The sequence below is a fragment of the Rhinoderma darwinii genome, chromosome 1, assembly GCF_050947455.1.
Source record: "Rhinoderma darwinii isolate aRhiDar2 chromosome 1, aRhiDar2.hap1, whole genome shotgun sequence".
Lineage (NCBI taxonomy): Eukaryota > Metazoa > Chordata > Amphibia > Anura > Rhinodermatidae > Rhinoderma > Rhinoderma darwinii.
The window spans coordinates 237,970,855-237,996,793 of NC_134687.1; the positions used below are offsets into that span (position 1 = coordinate 237,970,855).

At 42.2% G+C, this 25,939-nt stretch overlaps 1 protein-coding gene across 1 annotated transcript in view; it reads left to right on the plus strand.

Annotated features, from left to right (window-relative positions):
- Window positions 1-25,939, plus strand: part of TMPRSS9 (transmembrane serine protease 9) — a 217,765-nt gene that overhangs the window by 190,665 nt on the left and 1,161 nt on the right. The window contains exons 14-19 of the mRNA XM_075862948.1: window positions 5,100-5,236; window positions 5,316-5,751; window positions 6,218-6,331; window positions 6,691-6,862; window positions 7,023-7,288; window positions 9,314-9,450. Coding sequence (XP_075719063.1) covers window positions 5,100-5,236; window positions 5,316-5,751; window positions 6,218-6,331; window positions 6,691-6,862; window positions 7,023-7,288; window positions 9,314-9,450 — 1,262 coding nt within the window. The remainder of the gene's footprint in view (window positions 1-5,099; window positions 5,237-5,315; window positions 5,752-6,217; window positions 6,332-6,690; window positions 6,863-7,022; window positions 7,289-9,313; window positions 9,451-25,939) is intronic.

A 25,939-nucleotide genomic window follows, 5' to 3' on the forward strand; every position in this document is an offset into this window, starting at 1 on the left:
CTCATCTCCCAAAAAATGTAATAAATAGTGATAAAAAAAAAATCGCATGTACCCCAAAATGGAACCAATAAAAATTACAGCTCGTTCCACAAAAAAGGCGCCCTCACACACGCCCTAACGGAAAAATAACACGTTATGACTCTCAAAACGCAATGGTGCAAAATGATGCTAATTGACGACCCAGACTAATTTTTAGGTCCAGTAGAATTTCTCTAAATACCCCACATCGTCATTTGCTGGACCCTGTAGACGCAGCAGAGATGAGGAAACTTTAGGGCCTTGTGCGGCTTATAGGGCTAGTGAAGAAGTCAAGTATAAGGCAACACTGGAGCGCAGATATTTTGTATAATACCCAATATACCCGGCCTGTGTATAAAGGATTGGTTCCAAGCGTACCACACCAATCCATGGATTCTTCATTCACCCCATTTATTACATCATCCTATTATGACCTGATGCACTCCGCCCTTCTTACATATACCCTGATGTACTCCGCCCAGCTTACATATACCCTGATGTACTCCGCCCAGCTTGCATATACCCTGATGTACTCCGCACAGCTTACATATACCCTGATGTACACCGCACACCTTACATATACCTTGATGTACTCCGGCCAGCTTACATATACCCTGATGTACTCCGCACAGCTTACATATACCCTGATGTACTCTGCCCAGCTTACATATACCCTGATGTACTCCGCACAGCTTACATATAGCTTGATGTACCCGCACATATTACATATACCCTGATGTACTCCGCCCAGTTTACATATACCCTGATGTACTCCACAGAGTACATATATCCTGATATACTACGCACAGCTTACATATATCCTGATGTACTCCGCGCATATTACATATACCATGATGTACTCCGCACAGCTTATATATACCCTGATGTACTCCGCCCAGCTTACATATACCCTGATGTACTCCGCCCAGCTTACATATACCCTGATGTACTCCGCACAGCTTACATATACCCTGATGTACTCCGCCCAGCTTACATATACCCTGATGTACTCCGCCCAGCTCACATATGCCCCCACATTATAAGCTGAAATACCACTAATACACCAAGCAAAATCTGCGCTTCAAAAGCCAAATGGTGGTCCAACTGAGCCTGGCAGTGTACCCAAACGGCAATTTATGACCACATAATGGGTATTCTGGAGAACCCGCTTAACAATTTATGGCATGTGTGTCTACGGTGGTGCAAGCTGGGCACAACACATTTGGCACTGAAATGGCATATTTGTGGAAAACAGCAATTTTCAATCTGCAACATCTATTGTTTACTCATTTTTGCAAAACACTTGTGCGGTCAAAATGCTCACTACACCCCTAGATCAATTCTTTGAGGGATCTAGTTTCCAAAATGGGGTATTTTTTTGGGGGGTACCACTGTACTGGTACTATAGCTCAATGCAACATGGTGTCAAAAAACGAATCTTATAAAATCTCCACTCCAAATACTAAATGGCGCTCCTTCTCTTTAGAGCCTTGCTGTGTGTCCAAATAGCAGTTTATGACCACATGTGGGGTATTTCCCTACTCTGAAGAAGTTGCTTTACAAATGTTACGGTGCTTTTTCTCCTTTATTTGTTGAGAAAATGAAACATTTTTAACTAATGCTGCGTCTTATTGGAAAATAATGTCATTTTTAATTTTCACTGCCCATTTCTAATAAAATATATGACACACCTGTGGGGTCAAAATGCTCACTACACCCCTAGATGAATTCCTCAATGGGTCTAGTTTGCCAAATGGAGTCACTTTTGGGGAGTTTCCACTGTACTGCTACCTAAGGGACTTTGCAAAAGCGACATGGTGCCGAGAAATCAAACCAGCAAAATCTGTACTTCAAAAGCTAAATGGCGTGCCTTCCCTTGTGAGTCCTGCCGCTTCCCCCAAACAGCCATTCATGACCACATGTTGGGTATTTCTGTACTCTGGAGAAGTTGCTTTACAAATGTTGGGGTGCTTTTCATCATTTATTTGTTGAAAAAAATAAAAATTTTGAGGTAAAGCTACATCTTATTTGAAAATAATGTAATTTTTCATTTTCACTGCCCAATTCTAATGAAATCTATGAAACACCTGTGGGGTCAAAATGCTCACTACACCCCTAGATGAATTCCTCAAGGGGTATAGTTTCCTAAATGGAGTCACTTTTGGAGGGTTTTCACTGTACTGGTACCTCAGGGGCTTTACAAATGCGACATGGTGCAGAGAAATGAATCCAGCAAAATCAACGCTCCAAAAGCTAAATGGCGTGCCTTCCCTTCCGAGTCCTGCCGCTTGCCCAAACAACAGTTTATGACCACATGTTTGGTATTTCCGTACTCTGGAGAAGTTGCTTTACAAATGTTGGGGTGCTTTTCCTCATTTATTTGTTGAAAAAATTAAAAATGTGGAGGTAAAAATACATGGTATTGGAAAATAATGGAATTTTTCATTTTCACTGCCCAATTCTAATGAAATCTATGAAACACCTGTGAGGTCAAAATACTCACTACACCCCTAGATGAATTCCTCAAGGAGTTTAGTTTCCAAAATGGGGTATTTTTTTGGGGTGTTTCCTTTGTTTCGGCACCACAACCTGACATGATGCGTGAAATATAATCTAAGAAAAGGAAGGCCCTAAAAGGCTCTAGGTGCTCCTTTGCTTCTGAGGCCGGTATTTCAGTTCAGTAGCGCACTAGGGCCACATGTGGGATATTTCTAAAAACTGCAGAATCAGGGCAATAAATATTCAGTTGTGCTTCTCCGGTAAAAACCTTCAGTATTACAGGAAAAATGGATTCAAATGGAATTTCTGCCAAAAAAATGAAATTTGTAGATTTCCCCGCTACATTGCTTTAATTACTGTGAAACGCCTAAAGGGTTAAAAAACTTTCTGAATGCTGTTTTGAATACTTTGAGGGGTGAAGTTTTTAAAGTGGGGTGATTTGTGGGGGTTTCTAATATATAAGGCCCTCAAAGCCACTTAACAACTGAACTGTTCCCTAAAAAAATGGGCTTTTGAAATTTTCTTGACAATGTGAGAAATTGCTGCTAAACTTATAAGCCTTGTAATGTCCTAGAAAAATAAAAGGATGGTAAAAAAATGATGCCAATCTAAAGTAGACATATTGGAAAAGTTAGCTAGTAACTATTTTGTGTGGTATAACTATCTGTCTTACAAGCAGATACATTTGAATTTAGAAAATGCTAATTATTTGCAAATTTTCTCTAAATTTTGGTGTTTTTCACACAAAAATATTGAATATATCAACCAAATTTTTTCACTAACTTAAAGTACAATATGTCACGAGAAAACAATCTCAGAATCGCTTGGATAGGTAAAAGCATTCCCGAGTTATTACCACATAAAGTAACACACGTCAGATTTAAAAAATGAGGCTCTGTCATTTGGTCCAAAAGTGGCTCAGTCCTGAAGGGGTTAAGAAACTAATTAGCATAAATCTAAAATTGTTTATATCTTTCTAAAAATGATCGTTTTTCAAAATAAAAACCACTGTTATTATCTACATTACAGCACCTATCAGATTAGGTAGGAGATAGAGCACTTATAAACTGGTGACAGAGCATCTTTAAACATGGCACTGTTTTAGGATGGTCATGAAGCATGGATATGTTATTGTATGCAAACAAGGTGTGCTTTGTCCTGGGATCTGTAGTTCCTCAATGGAGTGCAATCGAAAGGGGGGGGGCTTGCAGGCAGGCAAGAGAATCCGTATTGGAGAAAGTAAAAAATATATTCCTCAGCACATCCACATGTTGAGTGTAAGGCCTGATTTACACGAGCGTGTGCGTTTTGTGCGCGCAAAAAACGCTGCGTTTTGCGCGCGCAAAAGGCATTTGACAGCTCCGTGTGTCATCCGTGTATGATGCGCGGCTGCGTGATTTTCACGCAGCCGCCATCATAGAGATGAGGTAGTCGACGCCCGTCACTGTCCAAGGTGCTGAAAGAGCTAACTGATCGGCAGTAACTCTTTCAGCACCCTCGACAGTGAATGCCGATCACAATATACACCAACCTGTGAATAAAAAAAGACGTTCATACTTACCATGAACTGCCTGCTTCCTCCAGTCCGGTCTCCCGGCCGTTGCCTTGGTGACGCGTCCCTCTCTTGTCATCCGGCCCCACCTCCCAGGATGACGCGGCAGGCCATGAGACCGCTGCAGCCTGTGATTGGCTGCAGCATGTGCTTGGCCTGTGATTGGCTGCAGCTGTCACTTGGCCTGAATTGTCATCCCGGGAGGTCGGACTGGAGGAAGGAGCCGGGACTTATCGGTAAGTCCGAACTTCTGTTTTTTTTTACACGTATATGTATATGGCGATCGAAAGTCACTGTCCATGGTGCTGAAACAGTTTAAGTCTTTCAGCACCGTGGGCAGTGACTGTCTCCTGACGTCACGTACCCGAACATTTTTTGCCGGGTTCGGTCAAAACGAGTTCGGCCGAACCCGGTGAAGTTCGGTGCGCTCATCTCTAATTTTACACTCCGTTTGGATGTTTGTAAACAGAAAAGCACGTGGTGCTTTTCTGTTTACATTCATCCTTTTGACAGCTCTTGCGTGATTTTCGCGCATGCAACGCAGTAGCGTCCGTGTGGCATGCATTGTTTTCACGCACCCATTGACTTCAATGGGTGCGTGTTGCGTGAAAAACGCACGATTATAGAACATGTCGTGAGTTTTACGCAACGCACTCACGCTGCGCAAAATTCACGCATCGTCTAAACTGCCCCATAGAGTAATATAGGTGCGTACGACACGCGTGAAAAGCACGCGCGTCGCACGCGCGTATATTACGCTCGTGTAAATGAGGCCTAAAAAAGAGCTTTATTTGGTCATAAGTTTAAAAGTCCAAGAGGACACAGGTAGGGCGTGTAACCGCTTACTCCTAAGCGGTAACACACCCTACCTGTGTCCTCTTGGACTTTTAAATTTATGACCAAATAAAGCTCTTTTTTACATCCAACATGTGGATGTGATGAGGAATATAATTTTTTTACTCTCTCCTACGTTATTGTATGTCTGTACAGTCTCTTGATCACATGAGAACAATATGAATCTTCTATGCAGTGTCTAAGCCTGAGGTTCTGCAAAAGGCTTCTGTTGGTATCATTGACCAGAAAATTTGCAGTGTCCTTTACAACTTCTCAGTAACAGAACGGATGATCTGTGCAGGATTTCTAGACGGGAAGGTGGACTCCTGTCAGGTAAGGCTGTAATGGATATAAGCGAAATAATATACTGTAGTAATAACTTGTCTACTGACTCAAACTTCATGTTTCAAAGGGAGACTCAGGGGGACCCCTGGCATGTGAAGAGAGTCCAGGTGTTTTCTTCTTGGCTGGCATTGTAAGTTGGGGTATTGGATGTGCTCAGGCCAAAAAACCAGGGGTTTATAGTAGAGTAACAAAACTTAAGGATTGGATCCTGGACACAGTGGCTCCTGTATTAAGGACTACAGATAGTGGTATGAATCTGCCGAAGTCAACTATGCCTCCTACAACTCCTATGACCACTACAAGGCCATCCACTGTGCGACCGCCAACTTCCACTGGACGAAGGACAACCACAGTATCTAGGACTACTATTTCTCAAATCAAACCTACAAAAAGTACTCCAAAGTCAACTACAACTAAAACCACAAGCAAGAGGACAACAACTGCAAAGACAAGCACAACCGCACCAAGGGTCACTGAGCCACCCAGACCAACACAGAAACCAGGTGAGTGGAAACTGCTTCAAGCCTCATGCGTGTGAATTTTGGTCGCAATATGCTATGTGAAACTGTATGTACATTACAATATTTTTTTTGTATTCTGCTCTTTTCACTACTGCATTAGACCGGTTTCTAAATAATTCTTTATCTTATGTCCCTTACACCTTAATGTGTATGCATTATTTTAGAAGCACATTAACTACTTATCAATTTTTTTTTATCCCATAGCAATTGGAACCTATCATGTTTGGGAAACAAAACGCACTACTAAAATTAAGATTTAAATAAAGATGGAAAGTTAATGAAAACAATAAATGTATGAAACCTGAGTACATAAAGTAGATTTTAATACAAATAAATAGAGGTTGGTGGTTTCCATTGGCGAATTCCATGCCTCTTCTGACTATGATGATGTTAAAGCAAATTACATATTTCAAATAGGTGTCTGATAGTGATCTGTGCATTTTCTTAGTTCCATGTACCACTTCCACCTACAAATGCTCCAACAGACTCTGCATCAGCAAAACAAATCCAGAGTGTGATGGAATCCCAGACTGCAATAATGGTTCTGATGAACAAAACTGTGGTAAGTATATGGGTAGCAATGATCGGCCTTGTCTTATTTCCATTTTACTTTTTATGTCTTTGTAAACTGCTATGTAAACTTTGTGAGGAGAATGGCATAACTTGACTGACAACCTGATTGCTAGGGACACACTGCCAAACACCCACAGACTTTTTAATCTGGTCGTCGGGCAGCACTTGGCTAGCAACCAGTCTGTCAGAGATTATGCATAATTTAAACCATTCCAATCTTCTCTCTTACTGGCATATAAAAAATTAAGATGAAAAAACATTTTAAACTATGTTATCATTACCAGGAAATGCAGATTAATTCAAAGTTATATATTTTGCCCTGAACACCTATCTCTTTCTTTGCTGCAGATTGTGGTTCTGCCCCCGTACTACCTTTTAACAAGATAGTTGGAGGCAGTGGTTCCTTACGAGGAGAATGGCCCTGGCAAGTTAGTCTGTGGCTACGAAGAAAGGAGCACAAGTGTGGAGCTGTACTGATCTCGGACCGTTGGCTGCTGTCGGCTGCCCACTGCTTTGACATGTAGTTATTGACAGGGACATTCTGTATTGGGTTCTAGTACAGAAGAAGGGATGTGTGAGGGACTGAGTACTGTATATGTGTAGAATTATAGAAGAAAAAAAGAAAGTAATTGTTGAGTAGTGTTTGACTAGATTATAATTTTTATTTTTAACATTGACAGTTACAATGACCCCAAGCTATGGGCAGCATACCTGGGAACCGCTTTCCTCAATGGGGTAGAGGGAAGAGTAGAGAAGATTTTTCGAATCCACAAACATCCCTTCTACAACGTCTACACTCTGGATAATGACGTAGCCCTGTTGGAGCTGCCTTCACCTCTCTCCTTCACAAATCTAATAAAACCTATCTGCCTCCCAGATGCCAGTCACAGCTTCGGAGAGGGAACAAAATGCTTCATTACAGGCTGGGGTTCTACTAAGGAAGGAGGTAATCAGACAGCAAATTAGAACCCGAAAATAGCACAGCTAAGACCGAAATGAGTAAAACTGCATGGTGAATATTTAATGAAACATTTCGGGCAAAAGTATACAATGTGTTATGCCTAGATTAGGGAGGTAGGCCATGGTGCATGACATAGGCATTCAAATAAGACCAAAGAGAGTGTCATGCACTGACCCCTGAAGCCCTGCAATAAGCATAACACAGTATTGCCCCTTGTGTTCTTTCATTAAGTGCCTAAGCAGCATATTAAAACAAATCACAGCAAAGAAGGACATATATTTATTTAAAAAAACTGAGAAACTGCCCTTGTATTAGTAAGTATGGCATCTTTCTGTGTTTTTTGAGTAATTATAAGCAGCATATTACACACAGGCAACAGAAAAAAGTACAGAAAATTAGTTTTCTCACCTTTATCACAAACTATCATATCAAGAAAACTAGACATAACTTCCTTCTAGGAGGAAAAGGACCAGCACTCCTTGTGGAATATAAAAGTATTCTTCTTTATTGAAATAGCCAGCAGGTAAAAACAGGCAAGGTGGACAAATTACATAAAGTGTCCGTCCCTTTATGTAATTTGTTCACTTTGCCTGGTTTTACCTGCTGGCTATTTCAATAAAGAAGAATACTTTTATATTCCACAAGGAGTGCAGATCCTTCTCCTCTTGAAACTTGTGCCTGTGGCGTGGATATCACTGTATGTTTCGTGCACTCAAGGAGATGAGCTGACATTCCTGCTTTTATCTGCTATACCTTCCTTCTAGGACTAAAATTTATGTTAAAGCACCATTAATTCCAGGGCGCTGTACATATGACAAAAGGGTAACGTGAGAAAATAAAAGTAAAATAAACATGAGCTTAATGAATGACAGACTGGTACAAAAGGAGGGAGGACCCTGCCCGTGAGGTCTTACAATCTACAAAGGAAGGGGGCGTAGACAGTAGCTTAGGATAGGAAATGTTCATCCGGTAGAGTAGTGGGTAGTGGCAGCAGGGTAATTGTATGTTGTAACTTTCTGAAGAGGTGCGTTTTACTGTTGCTTTTGAAAGTTTGGATGGTAGGAGAGAGTGCGATGTGCTGGGGTAGCGAGTTCTAGAGTATGGGGGATACAGGAGAGAAATCTTGGAGGGGATGATTTGAGGAGCCAACAAAAGAATAGCAAAGACAAAGGTCTTGTGAGGAACGGAGATTACATGTTGGTAGGTATCAGATTAGGGTAGAGATGTATGGAGGGGACAGGTTGTAGACAGCCTTGTATGTCATTAGTAATATTTTGAAATGAAATTGCTGGGCAATGGGTAGCCAGTAAAGGGATTGGTAGAGGGGACAGGCAGAAGTAAAATGAGGGGATGGGTAGATTAACAGGGCAGAACAGTTGAGGGTGGATTGGAAGGGTGCAAGACTGTTAGATGGGAGGCCTCAGAGACAGATGTTTTCTGTAGTCTTGGCGGGAGATGATCAGGGATTGTACAAGCATTTTTGTTGACTCGAGGTTGAGGAAGGAGCGGATTCAAGAAATGTTTTTGAGGTGGAGGCGACAGGAGTTGGTAAGGGCTTCGATGTGCGATTTGAAGGATAGGGTGGAATCAAGACTTGTCAGACCGGGGAACTTTCGAACTGCAGTTAATAGTTCTGTTAAGGGAATTGAGTGAGATGGGGAAAGATGATGAATTCAGTTTGTATGGTAGTACATTAAAAAAGGGTGATGAGACTGTTAACAAGGTAGAGGTTGGCTATACACTTTATTACAGTACTTTTTTTTTTTCATTTGGAGAAATGCAATATAATACAGGGAGACCTTAACATCTCCTTAGGAATTTCCATTATTTTGTCTACCACCCGTGTACGGAGTAACCTGATGAGAAATGAATATTTTTTTCTATACGCTTCTGAGCACATTGGTACACTGCTAATACTCAAAGCTACGAAGACTAGAACAATTATACTCTCTTACCTGACATCCTGCGCTAAAATTCTATAATGTACTTATATGATATACTTACTTTCAGGTCCAATGTCCAGACAGCTTCAGAAGGCCTCAGTCACCATTGTAGGGGATCAAACTTGTAAAAAATTCTATCCCATTCAGATTAGCCCGAGAATGCTTTGTGCTGGTTTCATGCAAGGTGGTGTTGACAGTTGCTCGGTAAGTATTATCTTATTTTAAAAAGTAAGATATATTAGCATGCAATAATACAGCAAGTATTACTTCGGCACTACATGTATAGGTCGTTATCTATACTTGAGCAGCACATTAAAAAGATCTTAACATTTAAAGAGGCTCTGTCACCAGATTATAAATGCCCTATATCCTACATAATGTGATCGGCGCTGTAATGTAGATAACAGTGGTTTTTATTTTGAAAAACGATCATTATTGAGCAAGTTATGAGCAATTTTAGATTTATGCTAACTAGTTTCTTAACCCCTTCCCGCACCTTGGCGTAAATGCACGTCCAGGTGAGCAGTAACTTCGCGCACCCGGGCGTGCAGTTACGTCCGTGCTTTAAAAGTTAACCGTCGCGCGGCGCTACACCGCAGCGGCGGTTAACTTCTCAGGCAGTCTGCCCTGATGTCCGGGCACACAACAAGGGACCAATCGAAGCTGTCCCTTGTTGTAGATCGCTCTGATTAGTAAGTCTCTGCAGACTTACCAATCGGAGCTCACTTCTGAGTAGGAAATACGTCACAGGCTCTGATCTCCTCTGTTGGAGTCAGGAAGTCGAGGAGATCAGAGCCTGTAGCGTCGTCGTCGTGTGAAGAGCAAAGTTACAATCAGAAAACCCCATAATATCCCGATTAACCCCTTGATCACAGTGTGTAACTGTGATCCCCCCCCCCCTTCCTCTCCCAGTCTATAAGGGAGCTTTTTTTTTGTGCTTTTTTTTAAAAAAAAATCATAAAACTCTAAAAAAAAGTCCATTTAGACAGCGTCCGTGTTAGTCAGCGTCAGTCAGCGTTAGTCAGCGTTAGTCAGCGTTAGTGAGCGTCAGTGTTAGTGAGCGTCAGTGTTAGTCAGCGTCAGTCAGCGTCAGTGTTAGTCAGCGTCAGTGTTAGTCAGCGTCAGTGTTAGTCAGCATCAGCATTAGTGTTAGCGTCACAGTCCATTTAGACAGCGTCCGTGTTAGTCAGCGTCAGTCAGCGTTAGTCAGTGTTAGTCAGTGTTAGTCAGCATTAGTCAGTGTTAGTCAGTGTTAGTGAGCGTCAGTGTTAGTGAGCGTCAGTGTTAGTGAGCGTCAGTATTAGTGAGCATCAGTGTTAGTCAGCGTTAGTGTTAGCGTCAGTGTCCATTTAGTCAGCGTTAGCGTCAATTTATTCAGTGTCAATCAGTGTCAGCGTCACTTAGTTTCAGACCATCTGTTAGTGTCAGATCGTTCCATTTGTCAATCAGTCAGCGTCCGTCATCGTCTTTTTGTCAGTGTAGTTTAGTCAGTGTTAGTTTTAGTGTCATAAAATTAAAAAAAATTAAAAAAAAAATATTAGTGTACGTTAGTGTTAGGTCAGTCCATCTGTTAGTCAGTGTCAGACCGTCTGTTTATAAAATCAGTCAGCGTCAGTTAGTCATCGTCTTTTTGTCAGTGTAGTTTAGTCAGCGTCAATTTAGTCTGCGTCAATTTATTTAGTGTCAGTCAGCGTCAGACCGTCAGTTAGCGTCAGTGTGTGATTGTCAGTTAGTTATTGTTTTTTTTGTCAGTATAGTTTAGTCAGTGTTAGTGTCATAAAATAAAAAATAAAAAAACATTAGTGTACGTTAGTATTTAGTGTTTTACGTAAAAAAAAAAAAAGACCAAAAAATATATTTTTTGTATACATATACATTCAATAAAAACGGCCCGCAAAACCTTCACTGCAGAGGAGGCATATGAGATGCTCGCATCGGACACCGATACTGCGAGTGATGCTGGGTCCGCATTTGCTCTGTCCTCCTCAAGCGACACAGAGGAACCCCCTCGCAGTCGCAGGAGGGTTAGTGTTCAAGTAACACCTGCACCTGAACCCAATTGGTTGCCCCCAACCTCCTACACCCCCCAAGTACCGGACTTTACTGCTGCTGCAGGGGTCCAAGTCCAGACAGCAGGGCTGTCCGAGATTGAGTTTTTCCAGCTCTTTTTTTCGGACAACCTTGTGGAAAATATTGTTGAGCAAACTAATCTATGTGCTCAACAATTTATTGCTGTCAACCCCGAAAGTTTTTATGCCAGGCCATACAGGTGGCATTCCACTGACAAAGCAGAGATGCTGCAGTACTGGGGATTGGTACTAAATACGGGCCTAACGAAAAAGCCATCGGTGAGGTCTTATTGGTCCACCGATATTCTGTACCACTGCCCCTTATACCGCACCACAATGCCCAGGGCTCGTTTTGAGGCAATACAGAAATTTTTACATTTCAATGACAATTCCCAGTGCCCCCCCCCCCCAGGAAGACCCCAATTTTGATAGACTCTACAAAATTAGACCCCTTATTTCCCATTTGGCCCAAAAATTTTCAGCATCTTATACCCCTGGCAGAGAAATTGCCATTGACGAGTCCCTGGTGCATTTCAAGGGAAGGGTGAAGTTCAGGCAGTATTTGCCCAACAAACGTGCCAGGTATGGCATAAAAATGTACAAGTTGTGTGAGTCGGAGTCGGGCTACACTCACACGTTTAAAATATACGAGGGAAGGGACAGTCAAATTGAGCCACCAAACTGTCCACCCGTCCTGACCACAACTGGGAAGATTGTCTGGGACCTCCTGCACCCACTGTTTAATAAGGGGTACCACTTGTATATAGACAACTGGTATACAAGTGTACCCCTGTTCAAATGCCTGGCGGAGCAAAAAACAGTGGCGTGTGGGACGGTCCGCAAAAACCAGAGACAGCTCCCAAAAACCCTTCTCGGCCAACCCCTGCAGCGTGGGGAGAGCAGGGCACTCCTTAGCGAAGGGGTCCTCTTTTTGAAGTTCAGGGACAAGAAGGATGTCCTATTGCTGACATCAATCCATGATGCCACCTGCTCTCTTGTCCCTGTGCGTGGTGCAACACCCACCACCACGTCACGGCCTGTCTGCATCCAGGCCTATAATAAGTTCATGGGGGGAGTGGACCTTTCTGACCAGATGCTTAAGCCGTACAATGCCATGCGGAAATCAAAAATTTGGTATAAAAAACTTGCGGTGCACTTTATCCAAATGGCATTGACAACTCCTTTGTCATCTACAGGAGCACTGGTCAGGAGGGGACATACCTGGAGTACCAGGAGAAGGTGATCAAATCCCTTCTCTTTGGGAATGTGGCAGAGGTAGGGGAAAGTTCTGCCTCAGCAAGCACGGATGTCCCCAGGATAGTTCCAGGCCAGCACTTTCCTGGTGAAGTGCCGCCCACAGAAAAAAAAAAGGCGCCCCCAGAAAAAGTGTTGTGTCTGTGCCAGAAGAGGCATAAGAAAAGACACGACATATCAGTGTAACACCTGTCCCACCCACCCTGGACTGTGTATCAAGGAGTGCTTCCAAATATATCACAACTCTCTGGAGTTCTAAATTTTATTTTCACCCGTCCCTTTCATTTATAATTATAGTCCCTTCCATTTACAATTACCGTCCCTTTGATTTACCATAACCATTTCACCATTTAAAAATTGAAGATCCCCCATAACAAAACTAAAAATTCCCATTATACCCCTAGATGAATACCTAGGATTTGTAATACCGTGTAGTATCTGCACAATTTTTTAGGCCTTTGCAAACATGACATGTGCCCAAAAACCATCCAAGTAAAATAAGGCCTCAAAATCCTTGTGGTGTTCCAATACTTTCTGGCCCTGCCATACGTCCAGCAACAGCAGATTAGAGCCAATTTGAGGGTATTTCTAAACTCAGAAGAAATGGGCCAATAACTGTTGAGGTGCTTTTCTTCACTTGCATAATCAGTGTCTGAAAAATCTGTCCTATAAGTGAAGCATTTGTGAAAAAATTTGAAAATGTCCTTTTTCACTCCACATTTCCACAAGATTCTGCAAAGAAACTGTGCCGTCAAAAAAGTGATGACACCCCTAGATAAATTCCTTGAGGGGTGTAGTATTAAAAATGGGGTAATTTCTGGGTGTTTTCCATCGTTATGGGGGCTCAGAGTCTCTTCAAAGATCAAATGGGGCTGTTGAACCAATCATGCAAAACTTGGGCCCTGAAAATCTAAGGCTGCTCCTTCACTTCCAGGCACTGCCATGTGTCCACACAACATATTTGGATCACTTTGGGGGTATCTCCAAACTCGGTACAAATGAGCCAATAAATGTTGAGGTGTTTTTCTTCACTTGCATGCTCTGAACAATCTGTCTTATAAATGAAACATTGGTGAAAAAATTGAAAATAGCTTTTTTCACGCCAGATTTCGACAAGATTCTGCAAAAAAAAATGTGTGGTCAAAAATGTGATCGCACACCGAGAAAAATTCTTAGAGAGGTGTAGTTATCAAAATGGGGCCATTTCTGAGGGTTTCCCATCATTATGGGGGCTCAGAGTCTCATGCAAAACTTGAGTCCTGAAAACCTAAGGCTTCTCCTTCACTTCCATGCACTGCCATGTGTCCACACAACATATTTGGACCACTTTGGGGGTATCTCTGAACTCGGTACAAATGGGCCAATAATGCTTTTCTTCACTTGCATGCTCTGTGTCTGAAAAATCTGTCCTATGAATGAAGCAGTTGTGAAAAAAATGTAAATGTTCTTTTTCACGCAAGATAGCCACAAGATTCTGCAAAAAAATTATGGGGTTAAAAAAATTGATCACACCCATAGAAAAAAAATTCTTGAGGGGTCCACTTTCCAAAATGGGGTCACTTTTGGGGGTTTTCCACTGTTTTGGTCCCTCCAGGGCATTGCAAACGCGACATGGCACTGAAAACTATTCCAGCAAAATCTGTTCTCCAAAATCCAAATGATGCTCCTTCTCTTCTGAGCACTGCTGTGGGTCCAAACAGCAGTGTATTACCACATATGTGGTATTGCCGTAATCAGGAGAAATTGCTTTACAAATGTAGTTGTTACGATACTGGCGAACACTGCTGGAATCCTATGGTCAGAAGTAGCGAGCGGAGCACAGTGCAGACGTCCCCAGGAACAGTGCTTGGAGGGTGGAACACGAGTAGTAGTCAATAGCAAGGAAGTAGGAACAGTCTGGCAAAGACAGTTCTCAGGAGCAGGAGACTGGAACAAGTCACAATACTCAAGCACTGTTTGGTATTCCATGTGGTCTGAAGTAGGCCCAAACAGGAAACAAGGTGGTTCCACACGATGCAACATTTGCCATCTTGGTTAAGGGCAGGTTTAAGGGCAAAACAGCAGCCTCCAGTGGTAAGGAGTAAAAGTGCAGCACGATTCTTCAAAGTGTAAAACAGCGGCCACTAGTGGTAATTTTGCAGTACAACAACAGAATCCTGACATTACTCCCTCCTTTCGACAGCGGCCTCAGGACGATGTTTGACTTGGTTTATCTGGATATCTTTGGTGAAATTCCCTAACCAGTCGAGGAGAATTGAGATTGCCTACGGGTTCCCACGAATTATCCTCAGGGCCATATCCTTGCCATTTTATTAGATATTGAACCGATTTCTGAATATCCTGGAGTCTAGGATGTTTTCAACAGTATAATGTTCTTGTCCATCAACTTCGATAGGATCAGGGGGAGGCAGGTGGCGTCCTGGAAATGGATTTGGAACAACAGTTTTCAGTAGGGATACATGGAACACTGGATGTATTCTCATTGGTCTGGGAAGTTTGAGACGAAAAGCCACTGAGTTTTCTTGTCCAATAATCTTGAAAGGACCAATAAATTTTTGGCCCAATTTTGCTGAAGGTAAGTGAAGTTTCAGATTCTTGGTGGAAAGCCATACTTCATCTCCCACTTTGAAGGTTGGAGAAGGTCTACGAGATTTATCTGCTGTTTCCTTATATTTCTCCTGGGCAATTGACAATGTAATTTTTAGCATTTCCAGATTCTGTTGAAGTGACTGTATTCTGTCAGTCACTGCAGGAATAAAAGTTTCTCTGGGAAGATTAGGAAGAATACTGGGATGGTAACCCAAATTTGCAAAAAACGGTGTTTGTTTAGTGGAGGCATTCTGAGAATTATTGTAGGAGAACTCCGCCATTGGAAGCAAATCGACCCAGTCATCCTGTAAATGGCAGATGTAGCATCGGAGATACTGTTCTAACGTTTGATTTGTGCGCTCAGTCTGACCATTAGATTGGGGATGAAAAGCAGAAGACAAACTGACATTTATGTCGAGTGCTGTGCAAAAACTCCGCCAGAATCTTGATGTGAATTGTACTTCGCGATCCGAAAACACTTCATCTGGTATTCCATGAAGACGAAACACATTCTGAATTATAAGATCAGCCGTCTCTTTAGCAGAAGGTAGTCCAGGGCAAGGAATAAAATGGGCTGCTTTAGTGAGCCGATCAACCACTACTAAGATGGAATTCTTCCCTTTGGAGACTGGTAAGTCGACAATAAAGTCCATAGAGATAGATCCCCAAGGACAAGATGGAATTGACAGAGGCTGCAATAATCCCATGGGTGAGGTACGAGGAGTTTTGTACATGGCACAGGTGTTGCAAGAAGAAACATATTTCTTCACATCTTTTTGATAATTGGGCCACCAAAAGAAGCGGGAAAGAAATTCTTGTGTTCTCTGAATCCCCTTGTGACCTGCTAGTTTAGAGTCATGCATTAATTTTAGCACGTTTAATCTTACAGTTTCTGGAACGTAAATGCAGTGCTTGTTAGTCCATACTTGATTTTTGAAAGTTAGGGACACTTCATCTGGTGGGTGCCAAAGAATTGGGTCGGTCTCATAGGCTTCCTTTATCTCATCAAGCAAGTCCTTGCTATGGATCACCCCCAGGAAATTGGACTCGGAAAGAATAGTTGTTGGTGGTACTGTCGAGGAGGAGTCATTGGAGAACAACCTAGATAAGGCATCGGCCTTACCATTTCGGGAACCAGGCCTGTAAGAGATCACAAAGTTGAAACGATTTAGAAACAGACTCCACCGGGCTTGGCGGGGAGACAAACATTTGGCAGATCTAACAAATTCAAGGTTACGATGATCAGTTAGAACCACTATTTGTTGAGCTGTGCCTTCTAAATGATGTCTCCATTCTTTGAAAGCAGCAATGATGGCTAGGAGTTCCTTGTTCCCCACGTCATAATTATTTTCAGCAGAAGTCAAACTTCGAGAAAAGTAAGCACAAGGGTGCAGCAAATCTTTCTCTCCAGTTCTCTGTGATAGAATAGCCCCTATTGCACCGTCTGAAGCATCCACTTCAACAATAAACGCTTTTTCAGGGTTAGGATGAACCAGTATAGGGGCTGTTGTGAATTTTGTTTTCAGATTGAAAAAAGCATCTTGTGTCTGAGGAGACCACACAAAAGGTATCCCTTTCTTTGTTAATTGGGTAATTGGTGTAATAATGCCCGAAAAATTCTTGATAAAACGTCTGTAGAAATTAGCAAATCCTACAAATCGTTGGACCTCTTTCACATTTTTTGGAGTTGGCCAGTCTCTAATTGCTTGAATCTTGCTAGAATCCATGTGTAACCCTAGGGGAGAAATGATATAACCCAAGAACTGTATTTCCGTTAGATGGAATTCACATTTCTCCAACTTGATATAGAGTTGATATGCTTTCAGACGCTCCAACACCATTCTCACATGATTCTGATGTTCTTCTGCAGAATTAGAAAAGATTAATATGTCATCCAGATAGATGACTACGAACTGATCTAATAAGTCCTTGAAGATATCGTTAATAAAATGCTGAAAGGTTGCAGGAGCATTGCAAAGTCCAAAAGACATGACTAGATATTCATAATGTCCATAACGTGATCTAAACGCTGTTTTCCATTCATCACCTGGTCTAATGCGAACCAAATTATATGCACCTCGAAGATCCAATTTGGTGAATATTTTAGCTTGACGAACTCTATCCAGCAACTCCGGAATCAATGGCAGAGGGTAACGGTTTTTAATTGTGACTTTGTTTAATTCTCTATAGTCAACGCAAGGTCTCAAAGAGCCGTCTTTCTTTTTAACAAAAAATATAGGTGCACCTGCTGGCGATGAAGATGGACGAATAAAACCTTTAGCTAAATTTTCATCTATGCATTCTTTAAGAGCCTTCAGTTCCGGCTCTGCTAATGGGTAGATGCATCCAAAAGGTATAGCTGCTCCAGGCAACAGTTCAATCGGACAATCGTAAGGTCGATGTGGAGGAAGTTTATTAGCATTCTCTTTGTCACATATATCAGTAAATTCATCATATAGAGGAGGTAATTTAGGAGATACTTCAAGCTCCCCTTCAATCTTTTTGTGAGATTGTTCTGGTAAAGACTCTGAGGAGGGGACCTCCGATGGAAAAGACACTTCTTTGGTTTCCCAGTCAATTGTAGGGTTCTGAGCCTGCAGCCATGGTAGTCCAAAAATAATTGGAAAATGTGGGGATGAAATTAATAGGAAAGATAGAACCTCATGGTGATTAGGTCTCATAATTATCTCCAATGGTTCAGTCTGTTGATCAACTGGACCTGAGTTCAGAGGGGATCCGTCTACAGTTTCCATAAGAATGGGTGACAGTCTCCCTTGAAATTTTACACCATGTTTATTAGCAAAAGAAATGTCCATAAAGTTCCCATTTGCTCCAGAGTCCACCATGGCAGAGGCGGATATCCATTGAGAATCAATTCTAAACTTGATGGGAATAAAGCAATGCGTGTCTTTGGGTTCTTTTTTAATATTGGGTGCTGTGCAGGAGACTGAATGAATAAGTGCATGCACTGGTGGCACTTGTTCAGAAGAAACAGATTCTACATCAGAGAAGTCATGATCTGCTACTACCGCCACCATCTTGCGTTGACGACATGGACAATTGATAAGGAAGTGATCAGTCTTACCACAATAGAAGCATTGATTTTCTCGAAACCTTCGTTCTCTTCTGTCGGCACTTTCACGCTTTTGTATACTGTCAATTTGCATAGGTTCAGCTTGGTGTTCTTGGTAATTCTTTGTTTCAGAGTCTCTAGGAGTGGGAGCTGGAGCAGAAGAGTAATAGTTATTATTACGGGACCAGGTAGAACCCCATTTTTCTTGTCGACGCTCTGACAGCCGAGTGTCTATTCGAATACAATGGTGTACAAAATCATCAAACTCTGTGGGAGCTTCAGCCCGTGCTAACTCGTCCTTAAGTGCACTAGATAGTCCTTTTTTAAAGAATGTTAATTTTGCAGCATTATTCCACTCAGTATCCATCACCCACTGTCTGAAATCTGTGGCATATTCGGCAACAGAGCGTCTGCCCTGACGTAGAGCCATCAACGCTGCTTCTGCTGTAGTACACCGGTTAGGATCATCAAATACTTGGCTCATGGCTGCTAGGAAGCCGTCCAAGTCATCAAGCCGAGCATCGTTGGTTTCAATAAGAGGGCTTGCCCAGGCTACAGCCTTATGTGTCAGAAGCATAATAATACACAGCACCTTTGAATTATCAGTAGGGAAGTGAGCAGGATGTGCACCAAAATATAACTTGCATTGGTTTATAAATCCACGGTATTTGTCACGATCCCCACCAAACCTGAATGGTGGAAGCGGCAGGGTAGATGAAGAGGCTGGGGTCACAACTCGATTCTGAAGTTCCCGGATCAGCTCTGCTTGCTGAGCCACCATGCCTTGTAAATCCTGTGTAGCTTGTCCATAAATTTGAACATCATGGGTTGTTTGATTTTCAAACGCCAAATATTTAGTCTTTAAAGTTTGCATGTCAGCAAAGATGTTAGTAAGCAAACAGTTCATATTGTTCACACGAACCTCCAAACTTGCTTCTCTGGCGGATTCCATGGAAATGGCTTGAGTATCCTGTTACGATACTGCCGAACACTGCTGGAATCCTATGGTCAGAAGTAGCGAGCGGAGCACAGTGCAGAACCCGGTGAGACGTCCCCAGGAACAGTGCTTGGAGGGTGGAACACGAGTAGTAGTCAATAGCAAGGAAGTAGGAACAGTCTGGCAAAGACAGTTCTCAGGAGCAGGAGACTGGAACAAGTCACAATACTCAAGCACTGTTTGGTATTCCATGTGGTCTGAAGTAGGCCCAAACAGGAAACAAGGTGGTTCCACACGATGCAACATTTGCCATCTTGGTTAAGGGCAGGTTTAAGGGCAAAACAGCAGCCTCCAGTGGTAAGGAGTAAAAGTGCAGCACGATTCTTCAAAGTGTAAAACAGCGGCCACTAGTGGTAATTTTGCAGTACAACAACAGAATCCTGACAGTAGTGGTGATTTTTCTCCTTTAATCCTTGTAAAAATTTAAAATTTCTATGTTTTTTCAGAAAAAAAGTAGATTTTCATCTTCACAAACAAATTCAAATAGATTTCGCAAAACAACTGTGCGGTCAAAATGCTAAACATACCCCTAGAAAGATTCCTTGAGGGGTCCAGTTTCCAAAATGGGGTCACTTTTGGGGTTTTCCACTGTTTTGGTCCCTCCAGGGCATTGCAAACGCGACATGGCACTGAAAACTATTCCAGCAAAATCTGTTCTCCAAAATCCAAATGACGCTCCTTCTTTCTGAGCCCTGCTGTGGGTCCAAACAGCAGTGTATTACCACATATGTGGTATTGCCGTAATCAGGAGAAATTGCTTTACAAATGTAGTGGTGCTTTTTCTCCTTTATTCCTTGTAAAAATGTTACATTTCTATGTTTTTTCTGAAAAAAAGTCGATTTTCATCTTTACACACAAATTCAAATAGATTTTGCAAAACAACTGTGGGGTCAAAATGCTAAACATACCCCTAGAAAGATTCCTTGAGGGGTCCAGTTTCCAAAATGGGGTCACATTTGGGGTTTTCCACTGTTTTGGTCCCTCCAGGGCATTGCAAACGCGACATGGCACTGAAAACTATTCCAGCAAAATCTGTTCTCCAAAATCCAAATGACGCTCCTTCTTTCTGAGCCCTGCTGTGGGTCCAAACAGCAGTGTATTACCACATATGTGGTATTGCCGTAATCAGGAGAAATTGCTTTACAAATGTAGTTGTTCTTTTTCTCCTTTATTCCTTGTAAAAATTTAAAATTTCTGTTTTTTCAGAAAAAAAGTAGATTTTCATCTTTACACACAAATTCAAATAGATTTCGCAAAACAACTGTGGGGTCAAAATGCTAAACATACCCATAGAAAGATTCCTTGAGGGGTCCAGTTTCCAAAATGGGGTCACTTTTGGGGTTTTCTACTGTTTTGGTCCCTCCAGGGCATTGCAAACGCGACATGGCACTGAAAACTATTCCAGCAAAATCTGTTCTCCAAAATCCAAATGACGCTCCTTCTCTTCTGAGCCCTGCTGTGGGTCCAAACAGCAGTGTATTACCACATATGTGGTATTGCCGTAATCAGAAGAAATTGCTTTACAAATGTAGTGGTGCTTTTTCTCCTTTATTCCTTGTAAAAATTTAAAATTTCTATGTTTTTTCAAAACAAAAGTAGATTTTCATCTTTACACACAAATTCAAATAGATTTCGCAAAACAACTGTGGGGTCAAAATGCTAACTATACCCCTAGAAATATTCCTTGAGGCGTGTAGATTCTAAAATGGGGTCACTTTTTCTCTGTTTTTACTGTATCGGCAGCACAAGAACTCTTCAAACCTGACATGGTGCCTAAAATATATTCTCTAAAAAGGAGGCCCCAAAATCCCCTAGGTGTTCCTTTGCTTCTGAGGCCTGTGCTTCAGTCCGTTAGCACACTACGGCCACATGTGGGATATTTCTAAAAAGTGCAGAATCTGGGTAATAAATATTCAGTTGCATTTCTTGGAAAAAACTTTCTGTGTTACAGAAAAAAATGGATTACATATGAATTTTGGCAAAAAAAATGAAATTTGTAAATTTCACCTGTAGGAAACTGATTGGTCACTGATTGGTCAGCCTCATACACTTCTGTACAACACCCACTTGGTCAAAAGTAAAAACACGCCCAGTTGGGCATTAAGAAACTAAATCTAAAATTGCTCATAACTTGCTCAAAAATGATCGTTTTTCAAAATAAAAACCACTGCTGTTATCTACATTCCAGCGCCGATCAGATTATGTAGGAGATAGGGCATTTATAATCTGGTGACAGAGCCTCTTTAAGTAAATACTATAGAAAAAGATAGACAACAATGAATTGTACAAGAAAAAGTGGAAGAAAAAAAAAACAACAAACTTTCTTATTTTTAACACGTACTGTCTCTATAACAGCATGTATTACTACCATTGCTCCTAGACTGTTTTGGATTCTTAGGCCTCATTCACACGAACTTGTGCGCTTTGCGCACGCAAAAAACGCTGCGTTTTTTGCGCGTTGCAGTTCCGGGTGTCATCAGTGTTTGGTGCGTGGCTGCGTGATTTTCGCGCATGTGGCATCCTTAGGACACACGGTTTTGATGTTTATAAAATGAAATGAAGGAGGTGGTTTTATTTTTCCCTTCATTTCTTGAACTGTTGTGCGAATCACACGCAGCACATGGAAGTGCGTCCGCGTGCTGCAGGTGATTTTCATGCACCCATTGACTTCAATGGGTGCGCGATTCGCAAAAACCGCTAAAGTATAGGACATGCAGTGAGTTTCACGCAGCGGACACACGCTGCGTGAAAAACACGGAATGTCTGAATGGCCCCATTGACTTACATAGGTCCGTGCGACGTGCGTGATTTTCACGCGCGTATCACGGACGTGAAACACGTTCGTGTAAATAAGGCCTTAATAGACTAAACCTTTGATCCAGTCCCTTTCAACACCACACTAACATCTCTTAAAAGAATAGTCTACGTTCGACAAACCCTTCTTGCATGAATGGTCTCCCATTGATGAGTCGACCCCTCATGATCAGTTGTCATTGCTGGGGAAGTGTCGGGCTGGTCTTTGCAAAAGCTCTAACTATCAGGGCAGATGGAAATGGGTTTTCTAAGGCTACGTGGGCACGGGAATGGAAAATCCACCGCAGATTAAGATACCAGTCATATGGATGGGATTTGAACAAATCTCATCCATATGTTACAGAACATTTTTCACACGGATTTAAGAGTATACTGAAGATTTTTAAACCCGCAGCATGCTCATTTTGTTATGGATGTTTAGGCCGGGTCCCCAAGTAGCGTAAACGCTGCAGAATTTTCCCAACAGAATTGTGTGCAGAAATTCCGCAGCAATTACAGTAGCAGCAAAGTAAATGAGATTTAGAAAATCCTCATGCCCACGCTGTATTCCGCAGCACGTCAATTTATGCTGCGTTTTAGTTGATTTTCCGTTGCGGATAATCTCCTCCTAACTGACCTGGCATCAGTGATGTTTGTATTGTATCTTTGCTATTAAAGTGTCATACGGAACATCAATTTAGCATTTTGCGTGGTACATTTGTTATTGTTCTTCCTTGGTCTGTATGCTCATTTCCACTCCATCCTTTCCGCATTGACATCCTGTTTGTATCTCCCTAAATCCATCAACTTTTTATTTTTTTGGCAAACTAGGGTCTGCGTATCCTTGTGTAAGATTGTTATTACACTGACTGTCTTTTATTTAACGACCCATGTCTATGATTCTATGAGATATTATGCACGAATTTTGTCGTAACAAGTATTTGTTTTTCTGTTCATGAAAACTCCTTGAATAAAAATAAAATAAAAAAATAAATAAAAAATCAACGGGGATAGAAATCCCGCAACCGTAAGCCAAGTTTTGCAACTTCTGTAGCGTATTTGCAGCGATTACGCCACAAAAATCGCAACTACGAAAACAAAAAAAAAATCACTTACCCAGAACACCCTCCTCCTTCCTGCAGTTCGGCCTCCAGGGATGACGTCTTTTCCCATGTGACGTCATCGTAAGATGCCGGACTACGCGCAGAGAAGAGGGAGGTGGTAAGTATCAACGTTTTTTTTTTTTCAAGCACTACTATCCGCAGCGGAAGCTTCATCCAAAAAACCGCACAACAATGCATTGCGATTTTTTTGGACGGAAGGTGCTGCGGGTTCCAGGTCGGATACGCTGCACAGTTTTTAAGCAGTGGTTTCACCCTTTTCAATGTAGGAGTGTGCTGTGAACTCACAGAAAAGTCTTCACATAACATACGCAGATTTTGCTGTGGAAAAACCTGCAACAAATCTGCCAGATGTAGATACTCTTAGGGTATGTTCACACGAGGGCGTCCGTTACGGCTGAAATTACGGGGATGTTTCAGCCTGAAAACATCCCCGTAATTTCAGCCCTACCGGCATGTGCAGGCGTTTGAACGCCACGTCAATTACGGGCGTAATTAGCGCTGCTATTCATTGGAGTCAATGAATAACGGCTCTAATTACAGCCAAAGAAGTGACAGGTCACTTCTTTGACGCGGGCGTCTATTTACACGCCGTCTTTTGACAGTGGCGCGTAAATATACGCCTCGTGCGAACAGACAAACGTCTGCCCATTGCTTTCAATGGGCAGATGTTTGTCAGCGCTATTGAGGCGCTATTTTCGGGCATAATTCAGGGCAAAAACGCCCGATTTACGTCCATAAATAGGCCGTGTGAACATACCCTTAGGCTGGGTTCACACGACCTATTTTCAGGCGTAAACGAGGCGTATTATGCCTCGATTTACGCCTGAAAATACGGCTACAATACGTCGGCAAACATCTGCCCATTCATTTGAATGGGTTTGTCGACGTACTGTGCCGACGACCTGTAATTTACGCGTTGTCGTTTGACAGCTGTCAAACGACGACGCGTAAAATGACTGCCTCATCAAAGAAGTGCAGGACACTTCTTTGGACGTAATTTGAGCCGTTTTTCATTGATTCCAATGAAGAACAGCTCACAATTACGGCCGTCAAAGACGCCTCGCAAAATGCGAGTACGAGCAATTACGTCTGAAATGACGGAGCCGTTTTCTCCTGAAAACCGCTCCGTAATTTCAGACGTAAATGCAGTTTACGTGTGCACATACCCTTAGGCTGGGTTCACACGACCTATTTTCAGACGTAATGGAGGCGTTTTACGCCCCAAATTACGTCTGAAAAACCGCCTCCAATACGTCGGCAAACATCTGCCCATTACTTTCAATGGGCTTTACGATGTACTGTGTCGACGACCTGTCATTTTACGCGTCGCTTTCAAAAGACGGCGCGTAAAATAACAGCCTCGTCAAAGAAGTGCAGGACACTTCTTGGGACGTAATTGGAGCAGTTTTTCATTGACTTCAATGAAGAACAGCTCCAAATTACGTCCGTAAAAGACGCCCCACAAAACGCGAGTACATGCAATTACGTCTGAAATTCAGCTGATTTCTCCTGAAAAGAGCTCAGTAATTTCAGACGTAAATGCAGTTATCGTGTGCACATTCCCTAAGGCCTTATTTAAACGAATGTATGCGTTTTGCACGCGCAAAAAACGCTGCATTTTTTGAGCGTTGCAGTTCCGTGTGTCATCAGTGTTGGCTGCGTGATTTTCACGCATATGCCATGCTTATGACACGCGGTTTTGCAGTTTAGAAAAAGACATGAAGGAAGCGCTTTTATTTTTTCCTTAATTTCTTTATCTACTGTTGTGCGAATCACGCGTGACACACAGAAGTGCTTACGTGCGCGATTATCACGCACCCATTGACTTCAATGGGTGCGTTATGCGTGAAAAACGGCCAAGTATAAAACATGTCGTGAGTTTTACGCAGTGCACATACACTGCGTGAAGATCACGGACTGTCTGAACGGCCACACCACTAACATAGGTCCGTGCGGCCGAACATAGGTATCATGAACGTAATACACGTTCGTGTGAATAAGGCCTAAGGTTACGTTCACACGTAGCGTAAATACTGCAGATTTTCCGCAATGGATTTCACTATGGAAAATCCGTAGCATAATACAGTAGCAGGAGAGTGGATAAGATTTGGACAAATCTCATCCACACGCTGCATAAACGATTAGCGGGAAAACCGCTTAGAAATTGACCTGCGGTGCGTTTTTTTAAATCTGCAGCATGTCAATTGTATTTGCATAATTGCTGCTTTTGTGTTGCGAGTTTTCCCCATTGAATTCAATGGGGAGGTAAAACCTACAAAAAAATAGATGTTGCGTTTTTTTGCAGCAGAAAAGCAGCGATTCCGCCGCAAGCAGCGCAACTCAGAGAAAAAAAAAATATCTTGTGCCAGAATGCTGTAGTTAGGAGAAAGCACCTTCACATCCCCAATATTTCTCTTGTGCTGCACCTTTTCTTTGGAATGTTCTTCCTTGGCTAGACTAACCTCTACTCTTCTGAAGAGGCTGTCACCAATTTAGAACTGCCCCTTCTACCTAATCGAATAGGCGCTTTAATGTAGATAAGTTGTTTCACTGCACAGCGTGATCTCGCTGTGACGGGACTTTCTCCCACAGGTTCTTCACCAGAGCGACGGAAGAGTCAGACATTGCCTCCAGCCGTGCCAGGACGTTTATCCGAATCCGCAGAAGCTGGAGGCGATGTCTGTTCAGTCTTCCAATGGACATGAACGTGTTTAGAGATCCTTCTATGTCACTTACAGCGGATGAATAGTTGACACCGGGTGCACAATGTAACATTTTTTATCTCTATTTTCAG